The sequence below is a fragment of the Corythoichthys intestinalis genome, chromosome 14 (assembly GCF_030265065.1).
Source record: "Corythoichthys intestinalis isolate RoL2023-P3 chromosome 14, ASM3026506v1, whole genome shotgun sequence".
NCBI classification, from domain to species: domain Eukaryota; kingdom Metazoa; phylum Chordata; class Actinopteri; order Syngnathiformes; family Syngnathidae; genus Corythoichthys; species Corythoichthys intestinalis.
Window position 1 is genome coordinate 29131752 of NC_080408.1, and position 15937 is coordinate 29147688.

At 39.4% G+C, this 15937-nt stretch overlaps 1 protein-coding gene across 2 annotated transcripts; it reads left to right on the top strand.

The window, feature by feature from the left end:
* The first annotated feature begins 2077 nt into the window (after positions 1 to 2077).
* On the top strand, positions 2078 to 15633 carry LOC130929749 (gastrula zinc finger protein XlCGF57.1-like). Of its 2 annotated transcripts, none has more exons than XM_057857202.1 (3): positions 2078 to 2377; positions 2481 to 2625; positions 10051 to 15633. In XM_057857202.1, exons 2-3 carry the CDS (start codon positions 2517 to 2519, stop codon positions 11142 to 11144), a joined length of 1203 nt encoding a protein of 400 aa, XP_057713185.1. In that variant the 5' UTR covers positions 2078 to 2377; positions 2481 to 2516; the 3' UTR covers positions 11145 to 15633. The 2 variants fall into 2 exon arrangements, with proteins under 2 accessions (XP_057713185.1, XP_057713184.1); XM_057857201.1 differs by having other exon boundaries at positions 2079 to 2377; positions 2486 to 2625.
* The last annotated feature ends 304 nt before the right edge of the window (positions 15634 to 15937 follow it).

Genomic DNA, 15937 nt, shown 5'->3' on the forward strand with positions numbered 1-15937 from the left:
CACGAAGGTACGACGGATGGCTGGATTGCAGCGGTTCGTCGGAAAAGCATTTATGATCATATTTCTGCTGGAATGAGAGTGTGTTCCTGTCATCTCTACTCTTGTAAGTTGAACGCTTTATCCACTTTTGGTTTCAATACGTTTTTGTTTTTTTACACCGTTGTGTAAATCTGCCTCGGTAGCAATGCTCGCCTACTACGACTCACCTACCTGTTGTGTTCCTAGGTAAACCTGCTGACAACACACCCCGATTGTTCACCATCTCTCTTCTTGGATCATTTGACAAAGAAAATTTGTTCAATGGAGTGGTTCCATTTGTCCTGTGTCGGACTCAAACAAGCCCCTGCAGCAGACGCCATCTGGGTCTGCCCTTCTCGTCGATGAACTGCGGGCTTTTAACTTGTGAAAATGCAAGAACTTTAATGCACATATTTATTCTGCCTGGCTATTTAACTATGGCCAGTGACGTTTTTTTTTTTTTTTTTTTTTTAACCACTTTGACAAAGACACGTTTCATTGTAATGTTGAATTTATATATTCCATTATCATTTTTAAATTATAATATTCTTATTTGCACTTATGTAGACTTTAGACTGTCAATTCAAATAGTGTTGGAAAAGTTGCAATACCTAAAATAGAAATGCAAGAACTGTAAAGTACATATTTATACACCTTTATTTACCTAAGGCCACTGGATGTTTTTTAACTGCTTTGAAAAATACAGGTTTTGTTGTGATCTTGTATTTATATAGTATATAGCTTTTTATAATGTATTATGTATTATAATATTTGCTGCCCCCTGCCAGAATGTGGGCCATTTTGTACTAAAAGGATTTTAAACCGTCAGTTCAAATACTGTGTTGGAGACTAGTACTTGCAATACTTAAAATGGAAATGCAAGAACTTTAAAGCACATATTTATCCTGTCTGGCAATTTACCCAAGGCCAGTAAATAGTGTTTTAAACTGCTTTGACAAAGACACGTTTATTGTGATCTTGTATTTGTGTATCACTTATAATTATATAATATTTGCTGCCACCGTCAGAGGGTGGGCCTTGTTTGCACTAATTTAAAGATTTTAAACTGTCAATTCAAATATCGTATTGGAGAAATTGCATTACTTGAAATAAATCTATTGCAACTTATCAGTCCCAGTTCTTGTCTACAACACTGTCCAAAAATTGTCAATGCATATTCCAAATAGAATAACAAAATTAAGTCACCTGACTTTGTAATTATTTCACCTGTTTATTATGAAGACCTGAAGTAAACAACAAGCAGTTACAGTTTGTCAAGAAGTTGTTCAAGTCATGTTTTGGTATTCATATTTTATTGACTTTTCACAACAACACTTGGGATCGTGTTTGTAAGAGCAGAGCAAACTGAAGTTTCAGCGTGCACTCTTCGCCTTTCCAACCTCTCATAACGCTCCGATGTGGTGCGCTTGACCTCAGAATAACCCAAGAAGAGATATGGTGACCAAACGGGATGTGTTGTCAGCATTTCATATGCAGGTTTTCCTAGTAACACAACAGGTAGGTGAGGAGGAGGAGAAGGTTAGCATTGCTACCGAGGCAGATTTACACAACAGTAAAAAAAACAAAAAAAAACGTATTGAAACCAAAACGGATAAATCGTTCAACTTACAAGAGTAGAGATGAGGGGAATACACTCTCATTCCAGCAGAAATATGATCAAGAGAAATGCTTTTCCAACGAACCGCTGCGCCCCAGCCATCCTTTGTGATCTGATATTTGGTCCTCCATGCAGGAAAACGGTGAAAAGTGAGTCCAGTTTTCCTCGCCCTTTTTTTAGTCGTAGGAGAAGCTGTTGCACCCGGTAACACAACAATACACACCCATAATTTCTTTCTAAAACACCGAAAGAGTTAGCTTAGCACGACCACACGTTACAATCCGCATTGAGTCTGCTGGCCCGGAAGTGAATCATATTGCCAGCATGGAGGCGCGTCCAAACAATGACGTAGTACGTCCCATTCCCTATTGGTTGGCAACCGCCATTATACCTGAAAAAAAAGAAGCTGGCCGAAATTTGCTTGTCACGTGATCAAGAAATGGGGAAAAGAAAAAAATATATATAAAACAAAGCTGCACGTATTCCCAAATTGTATTTTGTCATTAAAATATTTAGATATATATTGGCCAAATAGTATGTAGTTTGGAAGTCGGTATCAATCTGCAAATCCTTAGTTCCGTATAACTTCCGTTGGTCCTCTAGATCTACTTCCGTATGCCCTTTCTTCCGTCTTTGAGAGTTGGAGTGATCAAACACACTTCTCATCAATAATTCTTCCCGGTTGAACTCCAGACGGATGGAATCCCCGACACAGGGAACCTATCACCTCTTTAAACGACCGTACGTGATTTTTTCTCTTTACACTTTAAAGCTTCTCGGCCAGCATCGATTAGTTTAGCTCCCTCGCTGCTAACATAAACGCATGTTTTGTTTGTTGTTAAAGCACAGATAGAGAATCCAAGTGTTGGGAAGTGTGAAAATGTGTGCAAAGCCGACAACTGTACACGTCGAAGAACTACTTTGTAGGAGACAAGAGGAGGAGAGACAACTTCAAATGCATCCTCGAGTTCTCTTACAGAATATTGCAGGTTTGGATACTCCTCATTTGCCGTTATCTCTGCTGGAAAGTAAATTACTTTATTTGGCTTTGGTAAATCTGTGCTATAGGCAGATCATAACCTCCCAACCCCCCCCAAATCACATTGATAAATTGACTAAAACCACGCTTCGTGCCTCTACTTTTTTTTTTTTTTAATGCTACATTAAAAATTGAAAATTAAGGCAATTTTCAAAGATTTCATTACATGAAACGCAAAATGCAAACCGCTAAAGTTGGCTTTTTTTTTTTTTAAATATGAAATTGAAAAAAATCATCCGCAGAGTGGAGAGTAGGAGTGGGAACCTCAGGGCACCACACGATCCGATCCGATTCGCGATTCAATTCTTGCGATAACGATGATCTCACAATATAACGATACATCGAGTATCAATATATTGGTCAGAAATTTGATACATGATATTCATGATATACAACTGTTGAAACCAGGGGTGAAAGTGGCTAGAATTTCTTGCCAGAACTCCCCAACGTGAAGGTCGTCACAGAGTCAGAAATTTTATTTATTTATTTTTCTTCCGTTTTTTTAGGGAGGGCAGGGGGTGGGGGGTAAACGTCCTAAAACTATTGAAATGCAAAGAAAAACTGTTTTGGCACAGTTATTTCTAGAACACATACAGAAACTGATTTTCATTCAAAATTGTATTTATTTCAACGATTTGCAAAATTAAAGTTAACAAAAACAGCAATAACCCCAACCTCCATCCCCTAATTTTTATTTTCCCTCATTTCCTCACATACTAAATGCCAAATCTCAATTTTAACTACTTAAGAACATAGGATGTATATTCAAATTGAAGTTAACGTAAACATTTTTTTTTTTTTTTTTAAGAAGATATAAGTAACATAAGTTCAGAAAAATAGGTACAAATGACTTATATTATGCAGAGTGAAATGGAATATATTTTGAAGATCGCGCAAACACTTTTTTAAATCATAAGGAAATGAATAAGTAGCCTAACATAAATGAACAAATATAAGTCCAAAGTGCACATTGACAGCTAAGATGTTCTGAACCTTCCCATGAGAGTAAATAAAACTAAATATGATAAATAATCCTCCTCAGCTCTTTCGTTGCTTTTAAAGATTTGATCCATTTTATGGATATAAGCTGCTGCAAAGCTTCACTACTTCAAGAAGCTTCATTTGGCCATCACTGCTCCCTTGGGGAGACGGTCAACCTCTGCTGCCGCCTGCCGTCAACACTGTTGTTGTCCAGCATGCCTCCTAGCATGCATTGCAGCACTACAGGTGTAAATGACAATCAAAATTCATGTTCTGTGCTTATTATTTCTTCAGATACTGTTCCAGCGGTTTCATCAATTGCTAGTTATGGTATTTGGTAACACTTTATTTGACAGTGGCGCCATAAGACTGTCATTAGACAATTAATGAATGCTTATATCAGATGTAATTTAGTGTCATCCAGCAAATTATCTCACTTTTGAATGATGTAAAAGATCTGAGATGGACATAAATGGAAATAGTGACATAATTTGCTGGATGACACGTATGACATCTGTCATAAGCATTCAGTAATGCCCATGATAGTGTTATGTCAGAATAATGACTTGTCTTATGACGCCGCTGTCAAATACAGTGTTACCTATTAACCCAAGTAAATCAACAAATAAGACGCACTGGACTATAAGCTACAGGATTCAAAATGAAGGAAAAAAGTAGCGGCTTATAGTCTGAAAATTACTGTACACAATTTCCTGTGGGGAATGAACGAAATATTGATATACAGTGCCTTGCAAAAGTATTCGGCCCCCTTGAACCTTGCAACCTTTCGCCACATTTCAGGCTTCAAACATAAAGATATAAAATTTAAATTTTTTCTCAAGAATCAACAACAAGTGGGACACAATCGTGAAGTGGAACAAAATTTATTGGATAATTTAAACTTTTTTAACAAATAAAAAACTGAAAAGTGGGGCGTGCAATATTATTCGGCCCCCTTGCATTAATACTTTGTAGCGCCACCTTTTGCTCCAATTACAGCTGCAAGTCGCTTGGGGTATGTTTCTATCAGTTTTGCACATGGAGAGACTGACATTCTTGCCCATTCTTCCTTGCAAAACAGCTCGAGCTCAGTGAGGTTGGATGGAGAGTGTTTGTGAACAGCAGTCTTCAGCTCTTTCCACAGATTCTCGATTGGATTCAGGTCTGGACTTTGACTTGGCCATTCTAACACCTGGATACGTTTATTTTTGAACCATTCCATTGTAGATTTGACTTTATGTTTTGGATCATTGTCCTGTTGGAAGATAAATCTCCGTCACAGTCTCAGGTCTTGTGCAGATACCAACAGGTTTTCTTCCAGAATGTTCCTGTATTTGGCTGCATCCATCTTCCCGTCAATTTTAACCATCTTCCCTGTCCCTGCTGAAGAAAAGCAGGCCCAAACCATGATGCTGCCACCACCATTTTTGACAGTGGGGATGGTGTGTTCAGGGTGATGAGCTGTGTTGCTTTTATGCCAAACATATCGTTTTGCATTGTGTCCAAAAAGTTCAATTTTGGTTTCATCTGACCAGAGCACCTTCTTCCACATGTTTGGTGTGTCTCCCAGGTGGCTTGTGGCAAACTTGAAACGAGACTTTTTATGGATATCTTTGAGAAATGGCTTTCTTCTTGCCACTCTTCCATAAAGGCCAGATTTGTGCAGTGTACGACTGATTGTTGTCCTATGGACAGACTCTCCCACCTCAGCTGTAGATCTCTGCAGTTTATCTAGATTGATCATGGGCCTCTTGGCTGCATCTCTGATCAGTTTTCTCCTTGTTTGAGAAGAAAGTTTAGAAGGACGGCCGATTCTTGGTAGATTTGCAGTGGTCTAATGCTCCTTCCATTTCAATGTGATGGCTTGCACAGTGCTCCTTGAGATGTTTAAAGCTTAGGAAATCTTTTTGTACCCAAATCCGGCTTTAAACTTCTCCACAACAGTATCTCGGACCTGCCTGGTGTGTTCCTTGGTTTTCATAATGCTCTTTGCACTTTAAACAGAACCCTGAGACTATCACAGAGCAGGTGCATTTATACGGAGACTTGATTACACACAGGTGGATTCTGTTTATCATCATCGGTCATTTAGGACAACATTGGATCATTCAGAGATCCTCACTGAACTTCTGGAGTGAGTTTGCTGCACTGAAAGTAAAGGGGCCGAATAATATTGCACGCCCCACTTTTCAGTTTTTTATTTGTTAAAAAAGTTTAAATTATCCAATAAATGTTGTTCCACTTCACGATTGTGTCCCAATTGTTGTTGATTCTTGACAAAAAAAATTAAATTTCATATCTTTATGTTTGAAGCCTGAAATGTGGCGAAAGGTTGCAAGATTCAAGGGGGCCGAATACTTTTGCAAGGCACTGTCAAAATCGAGATCAGACTATGTGGAAAAAAATTAATTGTATGGTGTTGTTTGTTTTCTCTGCAACATTGCCAGCCCAACATCACTGTCACACTGGCCCGGAGTGGCTCATCGGGAGGATTGTGACAGTTCCCGGTGGGCCGTCCGGTCTGGGTTTTACACATTTTTAATACTACATAATCATAATTTTTTGTTTGGTATTTATTCATGACAGTGGGTTTTACTTACATGCTGTTACCGCTGTCTTTAAAAATTATAAAATTAACTAGGCCTGCAAGCAGGACTGAACGGGCCCTCGCAAACTTGCGCAACTCGGACGTCACGCAACTCGGACAGTGTGCAGGTCAGGGTGGTGGCAGATCGTCCTCTCTAATCATCCCATTAGAACCTCACATGCTCGAAAGTCGCCTCTTAAAATTCACACACCTAATAGATAAAAACCCCTATTGGAAAGAGTACTACAAAAAAGGAGGCGCTAGTGAGCTGTACAGCCAAGCCCTTATTCAAAACCAAAATGAATCTAACTGGGCCAATTCGACCAAGTGTACCAAATTCTGTGGCTCTATAAGCTGCCTGAGTCTCTGAAAAAAAAAAAATTCCTTTTAATAGCGAACAAAGGGTCATCACGGCAACAGACAGAGACATTTGGACATGGGCCGTGAAATAAGTATTACAAAAGGTCTTGAAATTACAATGACCAAGCTGAAAAGAACTGGACATATATTAGAAAAAATTAGTGACTTTCTATTGCCACTAGTTGGCGCTGTAGGGTTGATGCAAATGACCCCTACAGGACCCTTCAGAGTATGACTCAACAAGCACGAGATGTTTGGCGCAGATGTGTTGTAGAAGTTATGACTGTTCAAAACTTTTGGTGAGACGAAATGGGTTCAGTCATTTTTACTTCTCCTGTTGGACCCTTCTGCTTCACCCAAACCTCAGTATTTTTCATCAGGCACCTGAACACATGTCTTAAGGCTCCCCTCTTGCAGGTTTGAGGTGAATAGATTTTTTTTCCTTGGAGGAGGAGCCTGTTTCGTAAAAAAAGGCATTTCCTGTTCCCACTAGGTGGCGCTAGGCCTAATGGGTAATATTTCAATGCACTCTTGTTAAGGTTGGGATCCCGTACATACATGCCTGATATGAAAAAGATTGAACGTTGTTTCAAGGAGCTATTAGTCATTTACTGAATTTGTCATTTTGCCGGAAAAATGGCTTGCTTTGGCACCACGCCCAGGTCAGACCCATGAATGAAAACGCACCATTTTGAAAATTTTAGATCTCCTATGTCTCCTGAATAGTCTAACCAATTTTGAAGATGATCAAACTAATTCCCTCTGTGACAAGGTCTCAAATGTGCACCCTGTTAATTGATAAAAATTTCACATTTGATCCAAAATACCCGATTTCCTGTTGGGTTTGGAATATTGGTTCAAGAGACTTTTTGGAGCAGTTTTGCACAAGGTATCGACTCCCCAAATTTCATAACTCTACGTTAAGAAAACCTAATAGGAAACGCCTTTTTGAAAAATTCAAGGGGGCGCCACTGAGCCATTTTGTTACATTTTTTTGTAACGTCGCAAGATTATCGAAATCCACGCAAAGCCGCATGTATGTGCACAATTTGGTGAGATTTCATGCATGTTCAGGCCTCCAAATGTATACTTTACTACAAATGGATAAAAAGTTCACATTCCATCCAAAATAACCGATTTTCTGTTGGATTTGGAAAATGGGTGCAAGAGACTTTTTGGAGCAGTTTTGCAAAAGGTATGGACTCCCCAAATTTCATTGCTCTACGTTGAAAAAACCCAATAGGAAAGGCCTTTTTTAAAACTCCTTTCTGTCGCCACTAGTTGGCACTGTAGAGTTGATGCAAATGACCCCTACCAGACCCTTCAGAGTATGACTCTCAACAAGCACGGGAAGTTTGGCGCAGATATGTTGTATATCTGCCAAGTTATGACTGTTCAAAGTCTTTTGCGAGACAAATTGTTGACGGTCATTTTCACTTTCCTGTTTGGACCCCTCCGCTTCAACGAAACCTCAATATTTTTCATCAGGCACCTGAACACAGGTCTTAAGGCTCCCCTGATGCAGGTTTGAGGTCAACAGATTTTTTTTCCTTGGAGGAGGAACCTGTCTCGTAAAAAAAGGCATTTCCTGTTCTCACTAGGGGGCGCTAGGCCTAATGGGTAATATTTCAATGCACTCGTGTTAAGGGTGGGATGTCGCACATACATGCCAGATATGAAAAAGATTGAACGTTGTGTGAAGGAACTATTAGTCATTTACTGAATTTGTCATTTTGCCGAAAAAATGGCCGACTTTGGCACTACGCCCAGGTCAGACCCGTGAATGAAAACACACCATTTTAAAAACTTAAGACCTCATATGTCTCCTTAACAGTCTTACCAATTTTGAAGATGATCCAACTAACTCCCTCGGCGAAAAGGCCTCAAATGTGCACCCTGTAAACGATAAAAATTTCATATTCGATCCAAAATAACCGATTTCCTGTTGGGTTTGGAATATGGGTGCCAATGCTTTTTTGGAGCGGTTTTAGACAAGGTATAGACTCCCCAAATTTCATTGCTCTACGTTGACAGACCCTAATGTTATAGGCCAATTTTAAAATTTCAAGGGGGCGCCACTGAGCCATTTTGTTACATTTTTTTTCAACGTTGCAAAATTATCGAAATTTACAATTTTCCGCACGTATGTGCAAATTTTGGTGACTTTTCGTGCATGTTCAGGCCTCCAAATTGGCCGTTTTCATTTGCCCTAAAAAAAAAATAATAATAATAATCCTTTGCAAAACAATAGGGCCTTCGCACGCCTAGTGCTCGGGCCCTAATTAATATGTATAGAATGGATCAAATGTGAAAAGCGCTTGTAAAAGAATCGGCAAAAATAGCAATTTTTTTTTAATACAAGCTCACGGTCTTACATGACAGATGATTACAGTGAAAGTGGTAAGGCAAGGTGGCAAATAAAATTCGATTTTGCAAACCGAGAGATACGACTACAACACATAACTGGAAATGTTGGTTTGTAGCACCTCACAAGGGAGATGCAGCAGCAAGCAGTAGTAGCTATGAATAGAATACCACAGGTGCAGAGCAGGGAGGTGGGATTGCAAAGATCAGTAAGTGAATATTATAATTGATATAATCAATTACGTGGAGTCTTTAGAGTGCCATAAAATTGAATTAATTAGAATGCTTTGTTAAAAAAAAAAAAAGGGGGTTCCTGCTACGTTTCTGCCTTGGAAATCATATGTCTAAGTATTTTACATCTATCTCGAAGGGGGAAAAGCTATATGAACAAAATTTGATAATAAGTCTTGCTATATGAAAGCTAACCTATACTGATAGCTTGTAGCTCAAGTGTGGCATATACATGGTACAGTATTTGTATACCGCCGTGTATTGTGCAGTTGTGTTGAATGCATGCATGTTCTTTGTTACAGTTTCACAAACTTAAATGAATTGCTTCATACAAAAACAAGAAAAGACCAAGCCTTGTGTTTTATTTGAGGACATTCAATGTTAGCTAGCTGTCGGGCAGTGGACACGGAAATGCACTGTTTTGGGCAATACACTTATGTACTTTTGTATTTTTAAGACCTGAAAAGTAACGAAATAATCCAGAAATACAATGGCGTTTCCAAAAGAAACAAAAATATACACGTTTTATCCTCCGAAACATTCTTGGAAAAAGAGGAAGAGGAAATGCAGTCCTGTAACATGTTTGGAACTTTTGTTCAGATATTCATTTCTGTTATTCTTATTCTTTTTTTTTTTTTTTTTTTTGTAACGCATCGGGACTCTTTTAAGGCAGATTCTCAAAAACACGTGACTCAGACTCGAATGCAAAAATATGTGACCGGGTCACCTATTTTAAGTGGACCGGTCTGAGGCATGAAATTCCCGGGCTGAAAATGAGTCCTACTCTGGCCCTGATTTCACAGCATGGGAATTGACTTGAACAAACCAGTTTTGTGTTTTTGTGTGCTACAGATGTTGATGAAAAATACCTTGGTCTTGTGCGGGAGCAGCTGCCAGAGTTCCTTCAAATTAAAGAGAAAGACAAGACCGAAACCTCACACATCAAAGAAGAAGAAGAGGAGTATGATATAACCAAATTGCCATTGACTCTTGTCCCTTTGAAGAGTGAAGATGAAGACAATGGTTGGAGTGGCGGGAACCAAGGGATGGAGCCTCCAGGCAGGAGCTTAAGTCTTCTCATGGCAGAAGGTGATGAAGTGTGTAACCTAATAGCGCCGCTATCAGATAGTGATGACGTTGCTGACACGGATGATGACATTGGTGAACACTCAATGGGTGGTATGACATTTCTCAAAGATACCAATTGCTGTACTGTGTGTGGGAAAACATTTAGTTCAAAGGGCAGTTTGAAAGTTCACATCAGAACGCACACAGGAGAAAAACGTTTTTCCTGCGCACTTTGTGGAAAAACATTCTCCCAGAAGGCACGATTGATAACACATGAAAGAACACACACTGGAGAAAAACTTTTTGTATGTTCTTTTTGTGGGAAAAGATTCTCGGAAAAGTCAAGCTTGACAACACACACAAGAACACACACTTGCAAGAAACCTTATGCCTGCTCAGTTTGTGGTAAAGGCTTCTCTCTAAATTCAAGTTTAAGAAGACACACAAGATCGCACAATCGAAAGACGACTTTTTCCTGCTCAACGTGTGGTAAAACTTTTGCCGAAAAGGCACATGTAAGAAGACACAATAGAACGCACACCGGAGAGAAACCCTTCACCTGTTCATTTTGTGGTAAAATCTTTTCCGAGAAGGCAAAGATGGCAATACACATTAGAACACACACTGGAGAGAAACCTTTTTCCTGCATAATTTGTGGTAAAAACTTTTCTATCATGGGAAATTTAACAACACACAAAAAAACACACACAGGGGAAAAGTCCTTTGCCTGCTCAGTTTGTGGCCATAGATTCTTTCAAAAGGGAAATTTGATAAGACATACAAAAACACACACTACGGAGAAAGCATTGGCACGCCTTGAGCGCTCTAAAAGATTGTCTCGTTTTGCCCGGAGAAGAAAAGCGTATACAATGATATAGTTTTGCCTAGGAGGCAAATGATCCTGACAAATTATTCCGAATGTTCCTATGAGGCTTATGCAGGTGTGGGTATCTCTTGCTCAATGTCTTAATTGTTTAGACCTGTGATAATTTGGCCGCAACCATTTCTGTGACGACCTTGAAGTCAATTATACTCACATTGGATAGTGCAAACATACAGACTTAAACACAGGTATAAAGAAGCGACAAAAAATAGGCACACTCGCTAGTTACTGTACCTGTACAGCCTGTCGCTTTCTTTATTTTCAATTCAATTTTATTTTATTGTTCACAAAGTGTACATCATCTTATGCTGAGCTAGGATCGTGTGTGAGTAAGGTCTCCTTAAGAAGCTACTCAAACCTTATAGACTGGAGCCTGCGTACATTAAGACAGTCATAGGAAAAATTATAAGGAGCAGAAAGGGTGAATTACCACACAATATAGTATCCTCATGAAATAACATACTGACAAACAATAACATTCAACACATTACTACACAAAAAGAGAGAAAAAAAAAAAAGACTAAGAAATACTGCCCTAGAAGAGAATTTATAACCTATGTACAGTGAGGCAAATAAGTATTTAGTCAACCACTAATTGTGCAAGTTCTCCCACTTGAAAATATTAGAGAGGCCTGTAATTGTCAACATGGGTAAACCTCAACCATGAGAGACAGATCGTGGGGGAAAAAAAACAGAAAATCACATTGTTTGATTTTTAAAGAATTTATTTGCAAATCATGGTGGAAAATAAGTATTTGGTCAATCCCAAAAGTTCATCTCAATACTTTGTTATGTACCCTTTGTTGGCAATAACGGAGGCCAAACGTTTTCTGTAACTCTTCCCAAGCTTTTCACACACTGTTGCTGGTATTTTGGCACCTTCCTCCATGCAGATCTCTTCTAGAGCAGTGATGTTTTGGGGCTGTCGTTTGGCAACACAGACTTTCAACTCCCTCCGCAGATTTTCTATGGGGTTGAGACCTTGAAATGCTTCTTACAAAGCCACTCCTTTGTTGCCCTGGCTGTGTGTTTGGGAACATTGTCATGCTGAAAGACCCAGCCACGTCTCATCTTCAATGTCCTCGCTGATGGAAGGAGATTTTCACTCAAAATCTCTCGATACATGGCCCCATTCATTCTTTTCTTTACACAGATCAGTCGTCCTGGTCCTTTTGCAGAAAAACAGCCCCAAAGCATGATGTTTCCACCCCCATGCTTCACAGTGGGTATGGTGTTCTTCAGATGCAATTCAGTATTCTTTCTCCTCCAAACACGAGAACCTGTGTTTCTACCAAAAAGTTCCATTTTTGTTTCATCTGACCATAACACATTCTTCCAGTCCTCTTCTGGATCATCCAAATGCTCTCTAGCGAACCGCAGACGGGTCTGGACGTGTACTTTCCCCCTGGCAGTGCAGGATTTGAGTCCTTGGCGGCGCATTGTGTTACTGATAGTAGCTTTTGTTACTGTGGTCCCAGCTCTCTGTAGGTCATTGACTAGGTCCCCCTGTGTGGTTCTGGGATTTTTGCTCACTGTTCTTGTTATCATTTTGATGCCACGGGGTGAGATCTTGCATGGAGCCCCAGATTGAGGGAGATTATCAGTGGTCTTGTATGTCTTCCATTTTTTAATAATTGCTCCCACAGTTGATTTCTTTACACCAAGCGTTTTACCTATTGCAGATTCAGTCTTCCCAGCCTGGTGCAGGTCTACAATTTTGTCTCTGGTGTCCTTCGACAGCTCTTTGGTCTTGGCCGTAGTGGAGTTTGGAGTGCGACTGACTGAGGTTGTGGACAGGTGTCTTTTATACCGATAATGACTTAAAACGGGTGCCATTAATGCAGGTAAGGAGTGGAGCCTTGTTAGACCTCGTTAGAAGAAGTTAGACCTCTTTGACAGCCAGAAATCTCGCTTGTTTGTAGGTGACCAAACACTTATTTTCCACTCTAATTTGGAAATAAATTCTTTAAAAATCAAACAATGTGATTTTCATTTTTTTTGTCCCACTTTGTCTCTCATGGTTGCGGTTTACCCATGTTGACAATTACAGGCCTGTGTAATAATTTCAAGTGGGAGTACTTGCACAATTGGTGGTTGACGAAATACTTATTTGCCCCACTGTATGTTGGAATTTTTATATGTACTGATCAGAGTGCTTTTTAGCTTCGTTTTAAAGGTGGAGATGGATTTCAACACTTTTAGCTTGTCGTCAAGCTCATTCGAAATCTGAGGGCCTTTAGATACGATGCTCAGGCTGGTGCTAGCAAGTCTTTTTTTTTTTTCCCCACTGATGAGGTCTTTGCTCCTGGCATCATGAAGAAGAGTCCAGACTTGAATGAGCTCAGACAGTCTGCTATTCATATTTTTTACAATTTGGAACATTATGCATGAGTTTTGAAATATGTTCAACTTAGTGAGAAGGAGTAAGCAATGAACTAGGGAGTAGGTGGTGGCAGCATTAAAACTGGATCAGGACATGGCCCTTACCATCTTCTTTTGTAGGGTTTCTAGTTTCTCCAGGTCACCCTATTGAAAACCTGACATTACAGTAGTAAATATGGTGCTCAAACTAGGTTTTGTACAGGGTAAGAAGTGCAGTTAAAGGGAAATGGTGACGAATAGACCAACATACAAGGTGACCCCAAAAAAAGTTTACACTTAGTTGACTGCTTGTTTAAAAGCCATTGAAACATATCTAAATAGGTTGTCATGCTTAAATGATTCATTAAGGTCACTCAATGCAGCTGGTAATCTCTCGTCTCTACAATTCCTGTGCTTCTGCTGAAAATGAAGAAAACTTTAGCTGTACCTGAATTGCTGCGAGCCGGTCTGACACCTACTGAGATCTCAGCAAATCTGAGAATATCCAGATGTGCAGTCTACAAAGTTAAAAAGAAGCTGAAAGATACTGGAACAGCCTCACAAAAACCTGGGTCTGGAAAACCCGATCTGTGCGGACCAAAAAGTTGATTGACAAGGTGATATGTGGCCACCCTAGAGTCCAGATCTCAATCCCGTGGATTATAGCATATGGGCAACTGTGGAGGACAGTGCCTGTAAGAAGCCACAAACTTCTGTGGCAGCCTTGGAGAGGTCCATTGTTAGATCTTGGGAAAAGATGACAGCATCCTACTTAAAGAAGACCTGTCAAGCGTTCCGCAGGCGCCTGGAGGCTGTTGTGACACTTAAGGGAAAATAGAAAAATAGAAAAAATAGAGTGTACTGTACATTTTCTTTACAATAATGTATAATTTGTGATTAAATTCTAATTCTGAGATGAATAAACATGGCATTAAAGTTGTATTATGGCAGTGTAAACTTTTTTTGGGGTCACCCTGTATTTGGGGAGTATTGATATAGGTGCTCTCTATGGCTTTTGAAGTTGAGAGACTTGTCAAAGAGGACTCCCAGGAACTTTGTGGAATCGACCTGTAATAAAATGTTGTTTACTTTCAGACAAATTCTGTTTCTATCAATTGCTTTCTTATTTGATCGAAACGCAATGTAATTGGTTTTGTTGATGTTAAGGGAAAGTTTGTGTCACCTGAGCCAGCTATTTGTTTTAACTCTGCATTTAAAATGTGCTGTAGAGCTAATAAGTTTTTATTTGAACGAAACAAGTTGGTATCATCAGCAAACATAATCGTGTAGTATGTCAGAAGAATTAACAAAGTCATTAATGTAGATTAGAAAGAGCAGTGGGCCCAAAAGTGAACCCTGGGGGACCCCATATTTTATTTCCTTTTATGTGAAATAGGATTATTAATAGAAACATACTGTTGTCGGCTGAACAGGTGACTTCTGAACCAGTTGTATGCTCTTCCTGTAATACCATAATGATGCATCTTCTCCAGTAAAATGTTAAGGCCAATAATGGTATCGAAAGCCTTGGGTAAGTCTAGAAAAATGCTAACTCCACACTTGCCCCATTCAAAGGCATTTTTTTTCAACATGATCCAAAATACCCATGCATGTTGAACTCCTCTTCCTGAAGCCATATTGTGAACTGGTTAGAGTATGAAACTTGTCTAAGTGTTCACTTAGTCTTTTGTACACAACTCTTTCCAGTACCTTAGAGAGAGTTGGTAGAACAGCTTTTCTCCACTTATGGCACAGACTATGCCCGTTTCACTTCTTGGATCACCCTACACTGTGGATTTCTACAATAAGCTCTTGTTCACAACCTCCTGTTTGTACTATGTAAAGCTGAAAACTGGCAAACAATACTTCTTGCGTATACATGGTGGCGTGAATTCTGTATATTACCCATGGAAGAATGGGTATTTCTGACTTTATGGGTAAGGGTAAATCTGGAAGACTCCCATTTGATTGCCTAAAACAGTCCTGTCATTTCTTTGGGTTTTTGTTTTCCAAATTATCAAACAGGATTATTTCCGCTTGGATGCACATGATAAAGGTGTTTCCTTGCCCTTTAACTGAACGTATTGTCACTGCTGCGAAAACGTTAAGAAAATAAATATATCTGTGACAGAAAAACCATTGTGTTGTGAATTGAATTCTCAAGAGGCGGTGATACCACAACTTGGTGTAATCCAAGGCCTGATTTGCTTTGTGCTATAGCACTTGCAGACTGAGGTTTACATACTTTCAGGTGGGTATGACTGTCATCTTCCTTTTTGAGGACTGGTCCTATAAACGCTCCATGTAAAACCCTAACTTACTGTATATGTATTCCTATTTGCTTTTGCAGCAGGAAAAACAATTGTTACTGCTAAGCCTGTCGAAACATGCAATAAGTCAATTTATCGCACGATACATAAAAATGAG